The 20,359-nt window shown below is 37.8% G+C and overlaps 1 protein-coding gene across 1 annotated transcript in view; it reads left to right on the top strand.

Moving 5' to 3' along the window:
* The first annotated feature begins 525 nt into the window (after positions 1–525).
* The window catches only part of CPB1 (carboxypeptidase B1), a 43,824-nt gene continuing 23,990 nt past the window's right edge, over positions 526–20,359 (top strand). Inside the window, exons 1-8 of the mRNA XM_020980930.2 lie at positions 526–596; positions 702–777; positions 2,875–2,999; positions 14,081–14,180; positions 14,272–14,373; positions 15,237–15,338; positions 18,280–18,390; positions 18,484–18,574. Of these exons, the coding sequence (XP_020836589.1) occupies positions 526–596; positions 702–777; positions 2,875–2,999; positions 14,081–14,180; positions 14,272–14,373; positions 15,237–15,338; positions 18,280–18,390; positions 18,484–18,574 (778 nt within the window). The remainder of the gene's footprint in view (positions 597–701; positions 778–2,874; positions 3,000–14,080; positions 14,181–14,271; positions 14,374–15,236; positions 15,339–18,279; positions 18,391–18,483; positions 18,575–20,359) is intronic.

Raw genomic sequence — 20,359 nt, 5'->3', positions numbered from 1 at the left:
CTTTAGATTTTGTCCATGGAGATCATAACAGAAAATCTTATTGCACCTTATTAATTCATTTCTGAAAAACACTTCTCATTCCATTACAATTCATTTAGTTCCACATGGGATAGCACTATCCTCATGAAAACAAGCTTAAAATGGCAGAATTTGGAAAGTTCTCTGCTGGTCATTGGGACCCCAATTTATTTTGTATTTTAAATAGGGTCTAAGTATATCAGCAGGACTGAAACTTGTTTGGAAAGAATCCTCCTACATTTAAAACTCTTTGATTTTTAACTCTGAAACATTCAAGTCCTGGGCCCCTAATAAAATATCTGGGTTGAATCTGAGACTATTTGTTCTGTGACCACAGGTGTTGAGAGAGATACCCAGTCAGACTACACAGTTCTGGGCTGCAGCAAGGCCAGCAAGGCCATTAATCATGATTCCGGTGTGCCAATCTCCTGCCAAGGTGAGAAAGGGAAGCAATGGGCTGGGTATATAAGCAGGTGAGACCCATTCATCAGTGTTGGTTGAAGCACCATGTTGACCTTACTGATTCTCATTACTGTGGGCCTGGCCTCTGCTCACCATTCTGGTGAACACTTTGAGGGGTAAGCCTCTACTTCTTCCTTGCTTTGCCCAATTTAGGGGAATTTCACAGTTGACATTCTCTGTTTTGTGTTTCTCTCTGTTTCCTTCTCTACTTCACCTCCCAGGGAGAAGGTGTTCCGAGTGAGCGTCCAGGATGAGAAGCAGGTTCACCTGATGCATGTTTTGGCTAACAAAGTACAGGTAAATGGACAAAGCGTGCAATTGTTGGGGTTTTGTTGTTCTTACTTTTGAATTTTAAATTTACCCTGTGATTCCTGCCAACAAAAAATGAAAATGAAATATGAATGGTCACATGCTTTGGAAGAGGCAATGAAGATTTTGAAGACAGTCTGTTTTCAGACTGTTATTGTTTACAAGATTTGCATGACTTTCCTGGTAACAGACATTGTACTTTATCTGTTGCCATTATTAAATTAGGGCAGTTTCGGTCCTGGCCTGTGATTTTATCCTTCAAACAGACATTCCCTTCACCCGATGCTAGACCAAGAACTGTCTTTAACTTAGAGTCTTAGAGTGAAGCCTGGGACGTAGAGACATGGTATGGCTTGGCTATGATCAGAGAGCCAGTGTGGCAGAGGTAGTCTGAGTTTTCTTGACTCCAAAGGCCAGCCCTCTCTCTACTGACCCGTCCAGCCTCTCATTAGTTGCCAGAACAAAACAGATTTTCAGTAAACTTTAGAACAGTCGACAGAGGCTGTCAACCTGCTTCAGAATTGGTGACAACCATGGGAGATTTTTAATGCAGAATAACTGACCTTCTCCCTCAAAGGAGTAAAATGATCTGCTTCGAAGTAACCTGGAAAACAACCTGGGCTTTTAGCCAGCTTCAACTTGAGCTTCATGTGCCATGTGTCATCACTTGTCTCTGAGTTTCTTTCATCCCAAAGCAAACTGTATGTCCTTGCTTTGGGCCCACTCTGAAAGACATGAAAGGAGACAAAACAACAATGTTGGGGAGGGGGTTTTCAATACTTCCCTTTCTCTTTGCTGTTGCCCAAATTCCTGTGCTAGTTTTTTTTTTTTAAGCATCTTCCATGGAATGGGAACTGACATTTTTAATTATATTGATGGTATCATGGGGCTGTAACAGAACATAAGGTGGTTCAGTACAAGCCCCCAAAGGGCTGTCACTGTGCCCCTTTCTGATGAATACCCAACTCAAAATATTCCAGCAGTTCTGCAATGCGCCTTAAAAGTAAAAACTGTTTCTTTTCTGCTTTTAAAATGATTTACTACTTGAACTTTGTGCCCAATACAGTCACGTCATGCCCGGGTCATGGGGGCTTGATCTAGGGTTATAATAGGAATAGCTAAGACTTATATAGAGTTTTAAAATTTACAGATGACTTTACATACATCATCTCATTCGATTCCCGCACTAATCTTGTGAGGTAGGGTCTATCATCGCCTCCATTTTACAGATCAGGAAACTGAGGTTGAATGAGATCAAAGTACTTTCCCAGAGTCAGGCAGCTAATACCTGAAGCAGGATTTGAATTCAAGTTGTCCTGCCACCAATTCCAGGGCTTTCTCTACTCACTGACACATTCATTATCTTCTCTTACATTATGGAATTAAGTGCCCACAGAATACAAGCTCCTACGGGGCAAGAACTGTGCCTTTTGTATCTGTATCCCTGGTGTCCACCACAATGCCAAGCACATGATAAGCACCTCATAAAGGTTTTTCGGTCAATCCATGGGTTGATTAATCTGACTCAACACGGGTTAGAGCAAAATAATGGGAACATTAAAATGATGGAAACCTAGATTTGGAATAAATTAATTCTCACGTCTCATCCAAAGCTTGGATCTTCTCTGCAAGATTCCTGACCAATGGTTACCCAGCCTCCGCTTTCATATCTCCAAAAATGAAGGGCTCACTCTTCCATAGAATCAAATATATTTTTGAAAAGCTCTAATTGTAGGAAAGCCCTTTCTTACAAAGAACTGAAATTAGCTTCCTTCTCTTTCCATCCGTAAGTCCTAGCTCTGCCTTATCCAACTACACAGAATAAATTCAATGTTCCTTCCATGTGATAGACCTTCCAAATATTTAAAACCAGGTCTCATCCCAAGGAAGTTACTTAACTTCTCTGGGCCTCAGTTCCCTCATCTGTAAAGCAAGGGGGCTGGATTAAAGCACCTTTGAGTTACTTTCTAGCACTAAATCTGTGATATTATGTTCATCTCCTCCTCAGTCTTCTCTTCTGAAGAGTAAATATAATCAGTCGGTTAAATTTAGCATAAAATGTTAGTATTTTGTCCCTTTTTTCAGGTTGATTTCTGGAAACCAGATGCAGTCTCTCAAATCAGACCAGAAAGCAAGACTGACTTCCGTGTTAAAGCTGACCAAGTTGTCGAAGTTGAACATTTCCTGGAAGAGAATGGGCTAACTCATGAGTGAGTTCATTTTTCAAAATGAATATATTTTTAATTACATTTTAAAGTCTTTTACATATATTTTTTCAAACGGGCTCACAGACGTGGTCTCATTGGTGCTTAACCATCAATTCCATAAGGGCAAGGACTGTGCCTTTGTATGCGCTTAAGAGCTATCTTTTCTAGGAAGACCCTGCTCACCCCCTCCAGAGTGCCTTCCTCACTCACCCTTCTTCATTCTGCAAATGAGAAACTATGGCCCAGGGATTTTAACTGATTTGCCCATGGTCATACAACTAATCAATGACAGAAATAGGAGTTGAACCCAGGTCTTCTGTTGTAGGGTCAGTGCTCAGTCTATTTTACTGCACAGTCACCAGTTTCTATTTGATTGTTCTTTTAAAAAAATTATTTAGTATTTAATTTTCTCCAATTATATATAAAAACAATTTTTAATATTCATTTTTAAAATTTTGAGTTCCAAATTCTCTCCCTTCCTCCCTTCCCGATCGCCCTCATTGAGAAGGCAAGCAATTAAGTGTATGTTATGCATGTGTTAGTCACGTAAAACATTTCCATCTTAGTCATATTGTGAAAGAAAAAGTAAACCAAAAAAAAACCTCAAGAAAAATAAAGCAAGTAAACAAAGTATGCTTCAATCTGTATTCAGCCACCATCAGTTCCTGTTATGGGGACAGATAGTATTTTTTATCGTAAGTACTTCAGAGTTGTCTTGAATAGTTGGAGTGCTGAGAATAGCTAAGTCATTCCCAGTTGATCATCTTACAATATTGCTGTTACTTTGTACAAGGTACACTTCACTTTGCATCAACTCGTGTAAGTCTTTCCAGGTTTTTCTGAGAGCATCCTGCTCATCATTTCTGTTGTTCTTTTATTTATTTATTCTTTAATTTACTTATTTTTTATTTTCAACAGTCACTTCCACAACATTTTGAGTTCCAAATTTTCTCCCCATCTCTCCCCTCCCCCACCCCAAAACAGCATACATTCTGATTACCCCTTCCCCTAATCTGCCCTCCCTTCTATCATGCCCCTTCTCCTATTCCCTTCCCTTTCTATTTTCCTGTAGGGTAAGATAGATTTCTATACCCCATGGCTTATGTATCTTATTTCCCAGTCTGCTCATCATTTCTTATAGCACAACAGCATTCCATCACAATCACATACCACAATTTGTTCAGCTATTCCCTAATTGATGGGCATCACTTCAATTTCCTATTCTATGCCCTCAGAAAAGAGCTGCTATGAATATTTTTGTACATATAGGTCCTTTTCCTTTTTGTTTTTTACCTCTTTGGGGATACAGACCTAGCAGTGCACTGCTGGGTCAAAGGGTATGCAAGGTTTTATAGCCCTTTGGGCATAGTTCCAAATTGCTTTAAAGAATGGTTGAAGCAGTTCACAGCTCCACAGACAGTGCATTAATGTCTCATTTTTTACCATATCCCCTTCAACATCTGTCGTTCTCCTTTTCTTTTCTATTAGCCTAAGTAACAGGGATGAAGTAGTATCTCAGAATTGTTTCAATTTGCATTTCTCCAATCAAAAGCTATTTAGAACACCTTCACATATAGATAACTTTGAAGACTTCATCTGAAAACTGTTCATATCTCTTGATCATTTATCAGTTGAGGAATGGCTCCTATTTTTATAAATTTGACTCAGTTCTCTATATTTGAGAAATAAGGCCTTTATCAGAGAAACTTGCTTCAAATTTTTTTCACAGTTACAATTGCTAAATGTATTTCCCTCCATCCTATTTCCCACCCCCTTGTTTATTCTATTCACTCTCTCCTATCACCCTGTCCTTCCTCAAAAGTGTTTTGCTTTTGATTACAGTCTCCCCAATCTCTCTTCAATCACCTTCCTCCTTCTCTTAATCCCTTCCACCTCCTACTTTCCTTTAGAGTAGACAGATTTCTATACCCAATTGAGTGTGCATATTATTCTTTCTTTGAGCCAATTCTGATGAGACTAACATTCATTCACTCCCCCAACCCCACATCTTCCCATCCACTAAAAAAGCTTTTTATTGCCTCTTTTATGTGAGATAATTTACCCCATTCTACCCATCCCTTTCCCCTTCTTCCAGTGCATTCTTCTTTCTCACACCTTAGTTTTTTAAAGATATATCATTCCTTCATATTCAACTCACACTTGTGTCCTCTGTCTGTATGTATTCCTAACTGTCCTAATAATGACAAAGTTTTTATGAGTTACAAGTATCATCTTCCCAGGTAGGAATGTAAAGAGTTAAACCTTATTAAATTCCTTGTGATTCCCTTTCCTGTTCACCTTTTTATGTTTCTCTTGAATGTTGTATTTCAAAGTCAAGTTTTCTATTCAGCTCTGGTCTTTTCATCAAGAATGCTTGAAAATCCTCTATTTCATTAAATATCCATTTTTTTCCCCTGAAGGATTGTATTCAGTTTTACTAGGCAGGTGATTCTTGGTTGTAATCCTAGCTCTTTTGCCCTCCAGAATACCATACCCTAAGCCCTCTGATCTTTTAATGTAGAAACTGCTAAATCTTGTATTATTATGATGGTGGCTCTATGATACTTGAATTGTTTCTTTCTGGATACTTGCAGTATTCTCTCCTTGTTCTGGGAGCTCTGGAATTTGGCTATAATATTCCTTGGAGTTTTCATTTGGAGATTTCTTTCAGGAGGTGATCAGTGGATTCTTTCTATTTCTATTTTACCCCCTAGTTCTAGAATATCAGGGCAGTTTTCTGTGATAATTTCTTGAAAGATAATGAGTAGGCTCTTTTTTATATCATGGCTTTCAGGTATTCTAATACTTTTAAATGTTCTCTCCTGGATCTATTTTTCAGGTCAGTTGTTTTTCCAATGAGATATTTCACATTGTCTTCTTTTTTTCTTTTTTTTTTTTTGGTTTTGTTTCATTATTTCTTGATTTCTCATAAATTCATTAGCTCAATTTGCTCAATTCTAATTTTTAGGGAATTATTTTCTTCAGTAAGCTTTTGTACCTCCTTTTCAATTTGGCCAGTTATACTTTTCAAGGAGTTTTTTTTTTCTTCAGTGAATTTTTGTGCCTCTTTTTTCCATTTTACCAACTCTGCTTTTCAAGGCATTCTTCTCCTCATTGGTTTTTTGTACTCCTTTTACCATTTGGCCTAGTCTGTTTTTTAAGGTGTTATTTTCTTCAGTATTTTTGTGTCTTCTTTACCAAGCTATTGATTCTTGTTTCATGATTCTTTTGCATCATTCTCATTTCTCTTCCCAATTTTTCTTCCACCTCTCTTACTTGATTTTAAAAATCCTTTTTGAGCTCTTCCATGGCCTGAGACCAATTCATAATTTTCTTGGAGGCTTTAGATGTTGGAGCTTTGACTTCCTTATCTTCTTCTAAGTGTGTGTTTTGATTTTCCTTGTCACCCTAGTAACTTTCTATGTTCAGAATTTTTTCCTATTATTTTCTCATTTTCCAGTTTATTTCTTGACTTTTAACTCTTTGTTAAAGTAGGGCTCTTCTTCCAGGGTGGAGAATGCACTACCCCAAACTTCGGGGATTTTGTGCAGCTATTTTCAGAGATATTTTTAGGAACCTGTAAGTTTTCAGTTCTTCCAAGGTGGTATGATCTAAGGAGAAATGTTTACTACTCTCTCTGTTCTCTGGTCTGTGAGCAACCAAAAGGAATCTTTTCTGCCCTGGAGCTATGACAAGGGTCTCAGCCATCCTGTAGCAAAGTTACTGTTGATTCCTGTCTTTACAATGTTTTGAGAAAACTTTACCATACAGCAGTATCTTATGAAGGAATTCCATTTCAAGTTGGCAAAATTTTTATAATTCACCTTCTTTGTTCAAGGCACTGAGGAAGCAAATAGGAAAATGACCTAGTCTCTTGTCCTCAAGGAATTCACAAATATATGGAGACTAGGGAGGGAGGTGACAAAGGATAATACCTGAGAAGGGCTGGTCATCTAATTTGTCTGGAATATAGAATGTGAAATAGAACTAGAAAGGAAGGTTGGAGTAATATCCCAGAGAGCTTTAAAAACCAGATTGAGAATTGGTACTTCATTATAAAGGAATAGGGAGCCATGGAAAGTTATTGAATGAGAGACCAATGGCCAGACATAAATTAAAAAGAGATCTTATTTTCTCCCTTATTCATCGCTTACAGTAATTAGTCAATTGAAAAGTATTCATTAAGCACTTACTATGTGTCAAGCATTGTGCTAAGTATTGGGGATACAAATAAAAAATCTAAGACAGTCCCATCTCTCATAGAGCTCACATTCTAATGGGGGAAGGCAATACATATAGGAAATTTCAACTGCAAATGCCCTAAGGAACACTGAGTCTTACAGTACAACAACAAATCAGAAGGTAAAATATCTACTTAAGGGTCATTTCAACAATTAAAACCATATCCACTACTTAACAGTGCCAAGGATGTTAGTGATAAGAACTTTCTTTTCTGGATCTTTTAGTAGCAGGGGCAGTGGACAAGGCAATCAGTGGACACAGTACCTGCAGAGGGGCTTACCAGGTCCCATCTCCATAAGGGTTGCTTCTCTAGACATAGGGGTGCGCTGGAAGCAGCTCATACAAGCTCAGAAGAGCCTACTGTTAAATTTTCATCATGACCAATTTATGTCTTGGAAATCAACAGTGCTGCAAATTATGGCTTAATTTATTGTTTTGTTGATTGTCTAGACTTAAGAAAGTGAAGAAAACATTGATAAGGCAGATTAAACTTAAAAGTTTGTCATGCATACTTTTTTGTGTGGAAAGCCAGTTGTTAAGCATTTAACAGCATACCCCTACCTACACGTGACCAAAGGAAATTAATGATATTTTTGCTGGTGTGAAATATTAGAATTGCCCTCTTATCACATCTGTTTAATGATATTATAACTATGTTATAAAGTATTCTGCAGATATATTTAATTACAGAATAATTATTCCAAACATATTATTAAGAAATGCAATTGAGACTATGATAGTTTAATTTTAGTATCATGTCCCATGCAGCTTAGATTTCTGCATCTGCCCAAGGGAAGTATTTAACAGGATATTTTAAGTCTTTTTTTTAACCCAAAAATATAACTGTGTTGAAAATGTTGTATAATCTGATGTTGACCATCTGCATTAAGGGTTCTTAACTTCAACCTTAGCCTTGGGTCCCTTTTCAGAATATGACTTTTAAATAGTTGAAGGAAATGATAAATTTCAGTTAGAGGTTAAGGAAAGTAAATATGTAATCCTTTTTTCCCACCCAAGTTCACAGACCCCCTAATGTTTTTCCCTGGATCCCTTAAGCCCAGGTCAAGAACCCCTGATCTATGCTATGGACCATGAAGCTAAACTTCTGGACCTTGATGCCATCATTTAAAATTTAATTATTATAATTGTTTAAGGAAAACAGAAGAAAATTAATGACCACAGAATAATTTCAGCAGCCTGGCTCATGGCCTAGTTCTATTTTTATTACTCAAATAGTAAGAGGACCAAATGGCTGTATTCTCACATCAATCTCCCTTTATGAGCTGGGCACATCACCATCTTTTAGTGGCAACTTTTCATGGGAGGTTGTCAGTGTGTTATCTCTGCTCCAACTCAATGAGATCCCCAAGGGAGAAAACCTTGCTAAGTTCAATTCCCATGTGCTTATGCTTAGTGGATTTTCTGTACATGGCATTCTCAGCATTAAGTAATAATTACATCCCTTTAAAATCCCCAAGAAGCAGGCCTGCAATATGTCTGCAAGTATTATAAGGAGCCCCTGTGCATTCCAGGATATCCCCACATAGCAATACTAAATTAGCACCTCGATGATTTTTTGTCTGCAAGAATTTATGTTTGTGTGCCTACATACTAGGAGCCAATTCACGCAAATAATAATAACTGACCATTTTAGACCAGATGGTAAGGCTTACAAAGTGCTTCTATAAGCAATATTTTATTTAAGCCCCATAGTAACCCTATGAAGTAGGTATTAGTAACAACCCCATTTTGCAGAGGCAATTAGGTGGCACCATAGAATGCTGGACCTGACGTCAGGAAGACCCAGGTTCAAATCCAGTCTCATACAATTCCTAGCTATGTAACTCTAAGCAAGTCACTTTTCTCTCTCTCTCTCTCTCTCTCTCTCTCTCTCTCTCTCTCTCTCTCTCTCTCTGTCTGTCTCTCTCTGTCTCTCCATTTCTGTCTCTCTCTGTCTCGCCCTCTCTCTCTCTCTCTCTCTCTCTCTCTCTCTCTCTCTCTTTCTCTGTCTGTCTCTGTCTTTCTCTCCCCCTCTCCCTCTCCCTGAAATAATAGGAATAATAATAGCGCCTATCTTCTAGGAAGATGCTATTTGTAAAATGTTTTGCAAACCTTAAAGCACTATATGAATGCTAGCTGTTATTATTACAGATGAGGAAACTGAGGTTTAGATCTGCCTAAGTGACTTGCCTGTGGTCAAACAATTAGTTAAGTACCAGAAGCACAATTCAAAGCCATCAGTAAGGTAGCAATAATAACAGGATCTACCTCTCAGAATTGTGAGGCTCAAATAAGAGATAGCGTAGAATTTGAAAACCTTAAAAAAGTGATTCTTAATTTTTTTGTGCATCTCTTGGACCACTTGGGCAGTCTGGTCAAGCCTGTGGACCCCTTTTCAGAATAATGTTAATTATTAATCAATTAAATAATTAACTAGAATTAAATAATTAATTAGAATTAATAGATTAGAATTAATCAGAGTTAATGTTGAATTCAGAAAATGAAACACATACAATTACAAAGGATACCAATTATATTGAAATACAGTTATCAAAGTTTATTTTCAAACAAGTTAATGGACGCCTAACTTAAGAACTCCTTGCTTAAAGCACTGCGTGAATATGAACTATTAGGCTGCTAAGGTTGCTTGTATACAAACCTTCCCTTGAATCTGACCAAATAACAGACTCTGGTAAAATAACAGAAGAGTCACCTCTTCATCCTCAAGGTTACATCCCCCAGCTCACTGGTCTCCCCAGTATTCTAACTTGCTTGTCTTTAAAAAAAATAGCCAACAGCTTGGTGGCCATCACAAAAAGAACATATAAAAAGAAGAAAACGAAGCACAAACCACTTTACTTCAGAACTGGAATGAGGTTCTTACTGTAAGAGACATTGTTTTAATCTCCCAAGAAAAAGGCTCATTACTTAGCAATATTTTATAATAGAACAAAACTAATGCTCTACAGTAAATCTAATAATATTAAATAATCATTAAGCTAAGAAAGCTCTTCTGAGGTCATTGCTTGGCCTTCGGGCAATGTTCCTTCCATACCTACTGTAAACAGGACCTTGTGCTACAAGCTGGGAGATAGAAAACATTTAGATGCCCCCCAAATCCTTACAGTCTAGCAGAGAGAAATGGCACAAGACACTTCGATGCCAGTGAATGCAGCTCAAGTGCCCTAGAAAAGGCTTAAAACAGCATGCTGTGCAAGGCAGTGAAGGTTATATCCAACTGGAGGGAAGCACAAGTGGGCTTTAAAATACATTGCAAGGACTGTTTGGGGGGGGGGGTTCTTTTTGTTTTTGGCAATTGGAGTTAAGTGACCTGCCCACACAGCTAGTGAGTGCCAAGTGTTTGGTCTGAGGCTGGATTTAAACTCAGGTCCTCCTGACTTCAGGGCCGGTGCTCTATCCACTATACCACCTAGATGCCCCTCCAAGGACTGTTTTCAAAGGGCTACTCAGTCTCTTACCACTGGACATCATCCTAAATTTAATTAGCATACCCTCTGTTTCATTATCTAGAAGCAAAGGTCATCATTTTGACCTCCATAAGTTTTCTACCATGAACCAAAAACTGGATGGCAAAATGGGGCAAATATTGTGGGAGCAGGAAACCTCCCCAAGGCCATTTTTTTCCTTTTAATGAAAATGGTGGCATTAGCCATCTCCGGGTATGACCTAAAGCCACTTGTAGTTCTACAGATGAGAAAACTGAGGCTCAGAAGTGACTTACTTGTCCAGGATCATAAAGGATCTCATCACACTATCCGCTGTGGCCTACTGCCTTTTGCACATAGAATTCATCTATCTGTTCCTTTCAATCCACCAGGCATGTCACTTGAATAAAGGAGCTTGCAAATTTGGGCAAGACTCGTTCTTTATAAAAACTTAATGGCTGATACCCAAAACCTCTCCCCTCTTTTTCCCCCTCTCCCTCTTCTTCTAAATCTCCTTCTCCTTCTCCCTCTCCTCTCTCTCTCTCTCTCTCTCTCTCTCTCTCTCTCTCTCTCTCTCTCTCTCTCTCTCTCTCTCTCTCTCTCTCTCTCTCTCTCTCTCTTTTCCTCTTTCTCTTCTCCCCCTCTCCTTCTTCTCTTTCATTCCCTGCACTTCTCTCCCTCCATCTCTCTCTGTCTCTGTCTCTCTCCCTCCCTCCCTCCCTTTTCTCCTCTCACTCTCTCTCTCTTCTTTCTCTCTCCTCTTTCTCCTCTCTTCTATTCTCTCTCTTCTCTCTTTCTCTTCTTTCTCTCTCTCCCATGTTCATATATGTATATGTGTTTGCATATTAATTTTGAGGTGACACTTTTTATAGAATTTTTTTTCAAAAGTCAAAGCTAAACATGGAATGCATAGTCTCCAATACATTCCACCACATGGATCAGATTTTTTCCTAATCTTTAGGTACTTCCCCAGCTTTCCAAAATTTATAAAGCTAACAGCTACCTTCACTCTGATAAATTCTTTTGCCACTTGAGATCTACTTATTCAAGTCATTGGGGAGACTATATATATATATGAATATAAATTCATATATAAATATATATTCTATTCATATAGAATGTTAAAACTAGATGGGCCCTTAGACATCATTAACTTTTACAAGTGAGGAAACTGAGGGCTAGAGAAATCAGTAAGTTGCCCAAGGTCACAAAGGCGGTTAATGACAGAACAGGATAAAGAATCTCCATTTCATTATTCCCTGTCCTTTATTCTTTTCCATCTGTTAGTTTTTCCTCTTCTCTGACTTAATGTCCAACCATCCTAATTTATGTTGCTTAAAATGGGGCATTATTTATAGTACCAACATGTTACGCAAAGCTGCTTCTCTGAGCATTCTACTACTAGCTGTTTTCCAACCTTGATAGTGAAAAGTTCACAGACAGAAAGTGGAAGCCTCAAGGTTCAGAGGATGTCCCTGACACATTTCATTGGCATGTCCTTAGGATATCCAGGCCAGATCCTGGCTTTTAATGTGCTGCCATAATTCTCTGCTGTGTCAGATGAAACCATTTCCAGGGTTAAAGATGTGTCCAGGGTCAAAGACCACTCAAACTGGTCTTTCTCTCGTAGTCTGCATATCATGTTGATCAAGGACAAAGCCCTCACATGGACCTGTCCCTTAGGGCAATATTTTCCCATACACGTAACCAAAGGGAACAAAGTTGCTCCTCCAGTCAGGTGCCTGTGAACTGGAAAACTCCCCTGAATGATTCTTTAGCATACGAGTCTACAGGGAATGTCTTTGGTCCCTTCTCATTCTAAATCCTAAGATCCTGAGACTATTATCAAAAATCAATCAACAAACAATGATTCAAGGTTCATAATGTGCTAGGCACTGTGATAAGTGCTAGGGATAAAAAAAAAAGCAAGCAAAAGAATGGGGTGGGGAAAGGGGAGAATGCATTTTTATTAAGCACTTAAAATAAAACAGTTCATTCATCAGCCAGGCAATAATCATGTGCTTACTATGAGCCACACACTGGGCTATGTTCTGGGAATGCTAGCAAAAGCAAAAAAAAAAAATAGTTTTTGCCCTCAGGGAGCTCTGATTCTAATGGTATAGACAACATGCAAATAACCATGAACGTACAAGATAAATACAGTGTAAATGGGAGATGTCCTCTGAGGAAAAGCAACTGAGGGGAAGGGAGAAGATAACTGAGAAAAACCTATTGCAGAAGGTGAGTATTACAGGAAGCCAGGAGGCAGTTGCAAGAGGGAGAATCCAGGCATAAGGCCATTGTAAAGACATGGGATCTGGAGACGGAATACCTTGGGTTAGGACCACTGAATAGGTCAGAGTAGCCAGATTGTAGAACAGGAGATGGAGAGTTATGTGTAGTAAGAGTGAAAGGGGCCAGGCAGGCGGGGGGGGGGGGGGGTGGATATCAAGTTCAAGTGCCATCTCTAATTTATGCTGCCTCTGTGACCCAGGCAAGTCACTTAATCTCTCAATGCCTTATGGGCAAAACTGCACCTATTTATATTGGTAAAGGAGTGTCCTTACCTGGGAACTCTTTTTAAAATTAAGGAATCATAAGTCTAGCATGGCCAATGTATGGATTTATTTTTGCTTAATTATGCTCTTTTAACAAAGAAGGGGTTTTTTGTATATGGCAAAAACAACCAGGACAATGAAAGAAATTAATGACATTAATACCAAAAAAGGGAAGAAAAAGAAAAATAATGAAAGGAGCATCAGTGAAACTTTTTAACATATAAAACAGAACAGAAAAATTTTAGGAGACAAAAATGAGCTGAGCAGATTTGAAACTACTGTGCTGTTTGTCATATGCCTTTAAAGAATAAGCTATGAAATAGAGATTTTAAGGTTTCATATATTTAAAAAATTACAAGGCTAGAATTTTTTTTAAAAAGATGCACACATAAACTAGCAAATGTCCATTTTTTTTTAACCTTTAAGACATCAGACTCAGAGCATAAATGCATGTTTCTGTGTCAACAGTGGTAGCTGGCTGTGGGCATAGGTTATAGAAGCAAGCTCAGTTGAAAAAGAACTAAAAGCAACCCTAAAAAAACAATCTCTGAATAATTAGGATTAAGAGATCCAGGTCCATGAAGCCTGAGTCTAAGGCGAGCTCATACTGTGTACTTTCTCTATGCCCAGAATTTATTTTTTGATTATGCCAAAAAGAAAAGAATCAGATATGGAATCAAAATGAATAAATGCCAGAGCAACAGTGACCCAAGGACATGGACCTAGTACAGTCTCACAAGGGAGTGACAATGACCTTTAACTTGGTGGCGAGCTACCGCTCTTCAATGGGAAGGAATACTCCCATTTTCATGTTGGGTTCCACACTTCTTTGTTGCAGGGTTTTAATTTATGACCTGAACAAATTGGTTACAAGTCAGTTTGATAGCCTTGTTCGTAGCAGTGGACACAGTTATGAAACGTACAACAGCTGGGACCAGGTATGAATTGTAACAATTGCTCATGCCAAATTTATGATTATTCTAGAAGTGGATTAACCATGTCATTGTCCTCCATGGTCCTGCTCTTCAGATCGAAGCTTGGACTGAACAAATTGCTGCAGAGAATCCAGAACTTATCTCTCGAAGTGTGATTGGAACCACATTTGAAGGGCGTTCTATGTACCTTCTCAAGGTAATAATTTTTAATAATGACCCAGGCTTCCTGAAGTGTTGGAAAGCATTGAATTCTAATCTATTAACATCTGGTTCATTGCCTCTCTTATCCCAAGAATTATGTCATAACTCTTCCTGTTCCCACCTTCTACACCATCCTTCTTTACTACCCCCTGGGGAATCGAGCAGATTCCTTGGCTACTTTTATCATTTGTGTATTTTTTTAAATCATTATTTTGATTTACTCAAAAGGAAAAATGCAGTAAAACAGGGGAAATTCTGACCTATAAATTTAACCACATTCCTGTAAGCAATGTAAATGATCATCTACCTTGATGAAATTGTTTGCTCCCATCTGTTGTTTGCAAACCCCATTTGCCAAAGAGATCCATAAACTTCAGTCTATCAGACAACATTACAAAATGTACCAACGATTTGTTTGTGTCTTCTTTAAATGCCATTCTTATCATTTAAATCTGATAAACAAGTAAAATTACTAGGATCAAGGGGCATAAGGGATGGGAAAATGCATTGACAAAGATCACAATTATTTTTACAGTTATCTCAGTCACGTCATTTAATAATATCTGAAAATAGCCATCAAGTGAATGAAGCAAGGGTAATCAAGTGTCCTCTGAAAATATGAGCTTGTCAACCTTAATAAAAATAATAAACAGCCATGTAAGCCTTCAGTTCCAACTTTGTGATTGTCTAGAGGCAAGAACATTGTGTGCTCGTATCATGTTTTAATTTAATCATGGAATATATCTCTTGCTGCTGTCAAGTTTCACCTGTTGAGTTCTCCAGCTCAATCTGGTGATGGAATGCTTGCCACTGTATGGCAGATGAGTTATTGCTTCCTTCTTCTTCTGTTTGCAATAGGTTGGAACAGCAGGATCAGACAAGCCTGCCATCTTTATAGACTGCGGTTTCCATGCTAGAGAATGGATTTCCCCTGCATTTTGCCAGTGGTTTGTGAGAGAGGTCAGTCACTAGTTACCTATTGATTTGAAAAAAGGAAATGATATTTTTTTGTTTCTTAGAAAGTCAGTTAAATTTGTGATTATCTCTCAGTGATGACAAAGAATGATCATTTTAATAATCCCAACATTTCAAGTGAGTAAGTGATTTAAACATGCCCCATCAGACCTTCACAGCAAACATTGAACAGTGCTGATTTCCACTTTCTTTATTCTAACTTCCTTCCCCAACTCTAATGGAAGATGAACAAATGGGAAAATGAACAGGAGAGTTGTAAGAAGCAAATAGCCCCTGGAGTGGGCCATAATGATTTTCAAATGATTCTAATTATCAGTCTTAATAATGAAATAGTATATGCAAAATCACTTTGAAAAATAAAAACATATACAAATATAAGGATTTATGTCATTGATTTTAATACTTTGTTAACTCAATACTTCCCGGGATTATGATTTTGTGGAAAGGGATACATTCTTATCTAAAGCATATTAGGACGCATCTATAGCTTACATGATCTTTTAAGAGGTGTTGTGGCTAAAAATCCATCACTCTATAGCCAACATAGGAATGAGCCTCTCTGATCTTAGTTAGCCTGGTTCTTAGACAACAAATGTACAGTCTAGCACAGGAACTGTACTCAAAGCCTCTCCAATATGGTAGGACCACTAAGAACTTATGATCCAGGACATATAGTTACTTTTTAATAGTAGAAGAAAGAGAGTGAATAAAGACACCTTCACTATGATGGTGTTTGGAGTTAAGAAAATCTCCCCCACACCACTTGTGAATCATAGATCTAAAATTGGAAGGGCTCTTAGGGGTCATCTGGTCCAATCTTTTCATTTTATAGATGAAGAAACTGAGGCTCTAAAAGGTAAAAATGCTTGTTTCAGGTCCCACAGATCCTCTCTCTTTTTGGTTTTCATGACACCTCTCTCTTAGTTCTCCTCATACTGGTCTGATCACTCCTTTTCAGTCTCCTTAGATGGATCTTCATCTGTGTCACACCCACTAATTTGATGTTCCCAAAGACCATCTTTAGTCATTTTTTTTCTCTATATTCACTCACTTGGTTATTTCATCAGTTCTTATGGGTGGGTCAGATGACTTGTGAGTTGGAGCTCATCAGCTCCCATGGAACATAGATAACTCCCAGATCTCTATCTCCATCCCTTGCCTTTCCTCTGAACTCCAGTCCCACACCACAACTACCTATTGAACCTTTAGAATTTGATATCCTGTAGTTATTTCAAATTCAACATATCCAAAACAGAACTTATTTTCCCCCTTAAACCAACTCCTCTTCTAAATTTCCCTGTTACTACCAAGGGCACCACCATCCTTCCACTCACCCAGTTTCATAACCTCCAGGTCACAGTTGAGTCCTCTCTCTCCACTCTACTTAATAGCAACAAAAATCTTGTAACTCTCCATACTTGTAACTTTCTCCATACATCTCTCAGATATGTCCTGTTTTAGCCTCTCACATTGCTATTATCCCAATTTCCTAATGTTCTAAAGTTCCTCTGAACTATCATAATAGATTCATAATTTGTCTCCCTGCTATAAATCTCTCCCTACTCCAAAACATCCTGTAAAGATCTGCCATAGTGATTTTTTTCCTAAAATATAGGTCTGGCCATGTCACTTCTCACTCCTTACTCATTTGGCGTTTTAATCTTCTCACAAGTGACCTTTCCAATGCCACTAGTAAGTCTACTTCCTGTTCCCCACATATTCTAACTCAATACCTTTGGACTGACTATCCCCATGTCTAGAAAGCTCTCCCTTTTTACTTTCCCCTCTTAGAATCCCTAACTTCCCTACTATAGGACATCCTTCTTGTTCCTTCCACATATTAGCTCATTCCCTTCTAAAGTTACCTTCTATCTATTTGTATATTACTGATGTATATTGTATCTCCCCCCATTAGAATTTAAGCTTCTTCAGGGCAGCAACTCTAGTTGTTCTTTTTAATCTCAGAATTCAGCACAGTATCTGCCACATGATAAGCACTTAATGCAGATTGGTTGATTGAGATGAGATTCAAACTCAGGTCATCTGACTCTAGATTCAGTATTCTTTACATGGTACCATAATATTTCCCTCTTTGCTGCCAACTAGTGAGAACTTATGGTGAGGTAGTGGGGAGTAGCCATCCCTACTGCAGGCATAGTCTATAGGAATACAAACCGTATAGGTCTATTTTCCACAGAAGCTAAATGAGGCTATGGAATATATAATAAAAAATAACTTGCACTCCTCAATAAGGGATTCATTACTCTATCAATATTTTCTTTGATCAGGTTGATAAAGGAATATGCCTTATTCTATCATTGGGAGAAAATTACTTACATGATGAGGGTGACTACATACTTTTTTAAAAAATTATTATATTTTGGTAGATTTTTATTCACCTTTAAATAGAAATGCAAAACTTCAGAATGGAAAGGACATCAGGCATCATCATGTCCAGCTCATAGCTAAATAGGAATCTCTCTACAACAAACCCAAGTGGTCACCCATCACTAAAGACCCCTAATTAAAGAAATCCTCCACTTCCTAAGCCTGCCAAATTCCACTTTGAGAGAGCTTAAATTATTTGGTGGTTTTCCTTTAGGTCAAGTCAAAATCTATTTCTCTTACACTTCAACCACTACTCCCAAGTAGTACAAATCTAATCCCTTCCTCTAAGGGAAAAAAAGACTAAAATAAAAAATTATAAAGTTTCTGTGAGATAAGCAGGAACAACTTTGAAGCCCAGGTGACATAGAAATTGTCATTTTTAATGATGATTAGATAATTTTTTAATCTCTTAAATGTCAGTGCTCTAATGCCTTTGGGTTAACCAAAGGCAAAGATATTCTATTAATTTAAAACATACTGAATCTGTTTTATGCACAACGATTTCCATCCAAGTGATGCAACTGCAATTATTCTTCAGGCTGTTTCTACCTATGGAACTGAGACCCAGATGACTAATATTCTTGATAAGTTGGACTTTTATGTCCTACCTGTTTTCAACATTGATGGCTATGTCTACTCATGGACCGAGGTACACATACTCTCTTCTTGCCTAGACATTCATTTGATGAAACTGAAAGTAAGAGCTTTTAAAAAAAAGACATTACTTCATACCTTCTTTCAGAATCGATTGTGGAGGAAGACCCGGTCCACCATTTCAGGCAGCAGTTGTGTTGGTGCTGATCCCAACAGAAATTTTGATGCTGGATGGTGTGGTGAGTATCTTTGTGACAATATTATAGTTTTCTACCCAAAAGTATAGCGTTCAAAACACCTTAAGTCATCACTAAAGAAAAATAAATTTTATATACTATTACAGATGATAAATACTTAACCTTTAGCCCTTTAATTTTGGTGGAATACTGAAGATAACTAATAGTGTGTACTTCTGAAAAAAAGATAATATAGTGATGTTAGCAGGATCTCTACAGCTAATTTGCTTCACTTATATAAGTTTTCTTATATTATTCCTCTTCCAAGTCCTACTTTGCTACTTTACCAAAGTGTGGAGGTTACCCTGTCTTTTCAAAGGTTCTTTTCTAACTCTATCCTACCAAAGTCAAAAGGCTTCAAGTACATATAACACCAGCTTTAATTGCCTCTCCCACAGGGACTATGAAAACTGTTACTCTATCTTTAAAAGGAAATGAATTTTGCAGAGTTACAGTTTAACTGTCATCTTGAAGACTGAAGCAACTGGAAGTTTCACTGTCATTATTGAGTCTGTTTTAAATGTCATGAGAGAGTGAGAAATAAGCAGAAGCCTATGGGAAAAGAGGTTTTGTTTTTTTCTGATTTACTTCATAAAAAATACTTAATCAACTAGGTGGGGGCTCAGAGCTAATTGGTGTAATTTTAGTAATTTACAAGGAAAAAGCAGAATTTACCCCTCAATTGCACTAGGATATAGGAACAGAATTAATAATTTAATGAGTCAAATAGGCAGAGAGGTGGTGGGGTTTCTGTTATTGGTCACGGTATAATACCCTACATAGCCCACCTGATCCCACATAGGCTTAATATGGGGATAGCAAACCAAAAATTTGCTACATATTGTATGGTTATGGCCATAAACTGTTTTTGTTTTTGTTTTGTTTTGGTTTGGTTTTTGGTTTTTGTCAACCAAGGACCAGTCTAGCTAAGTTGAGAGAGGTTTATTACCAAAATTTTGATTAACTGATACTGATTTTGCAGTGAAGTGTGTTGTGAAGAAAAGAGCATTGGCTCTAATGGACTATGCATTTTCATATTAACTGGAAAATTTGCCATCCCATATCTCATAGTAAAAAAAAAAAGAAAAAAGAAAGAAAAACAACCCTATAGGATTTATGCATGCCTTTCACATTCTGAGAAGGAGAGGAGAAGAGTGAAGAATTGTGATATTAGGCATTTTCATATTAAGAGGAAAAACATACCAACTCTCTTCCCGTCTCATAGTAAGAAGTCCTATATAGGCTTTTATACATCCCTTACACCAGAGACATCAAATTAATAGTCCACGTACCACATGCAACCCACAATATTCCTTAGTGCTGCTGAACCAGATTGAAGTTTAATTGAGAAACATTTAACAGATGTAATATAATGTAGTATAACAAATGTAAATAAATTAAAATACAAGAGAACATAATCAATGTTAACATGTGTTTTTCTAAGTCAATAGGTAATTCACAAGGACTCTTATGTACAGTTTACTATTTGAATTTGACACCACTGCTTTACACATTGTTGTTGCTTGGGGGAGACGGATCAAGATTTATGAGTTCATCAGTGGGGAAACTCCCTCACCCATTGCAGATTGACACCCCTTCTGAACTTTATAGTTTTAGGGTGTTACCTGTGGCACTGAGGGATCAAGTGATTCTCCCAGGGTAATACAGCCCATTTGAGCCAGAGGCAAGGCTTGGATTCAGGTCTCCATGACTCCAAGGCTGCCACACTGTGCTTGCTTGAAGATAATTTTTAATACTCCATTTTAACTCTAGCTTTTGACTTTCTAG

The sequence above is a fragment of the Phascolarctos cinereus genome, unplaced genomic scaffold, assembly GCF_003287225.1.
Source record: "Phascolarctos cinereus isolate Bilbo 61053 unplaced genomic scaffold, phaCin_HiC Scaffold_7;HRSCAF=346, whole genome shotgun sequence".
Taxonomy (NCBI): Eukaryota; Metazoa; Chordata; class Mammalia; order Diprotodontia; family Phascolarctidae; genus Phascolarctos; species Phascolarctos cinereus.
The sequence above is the reverse complement of the archived record's forward strand: the minus strand, read 5'-3'. Positions and strand labels throughout refer to the sequence as shown.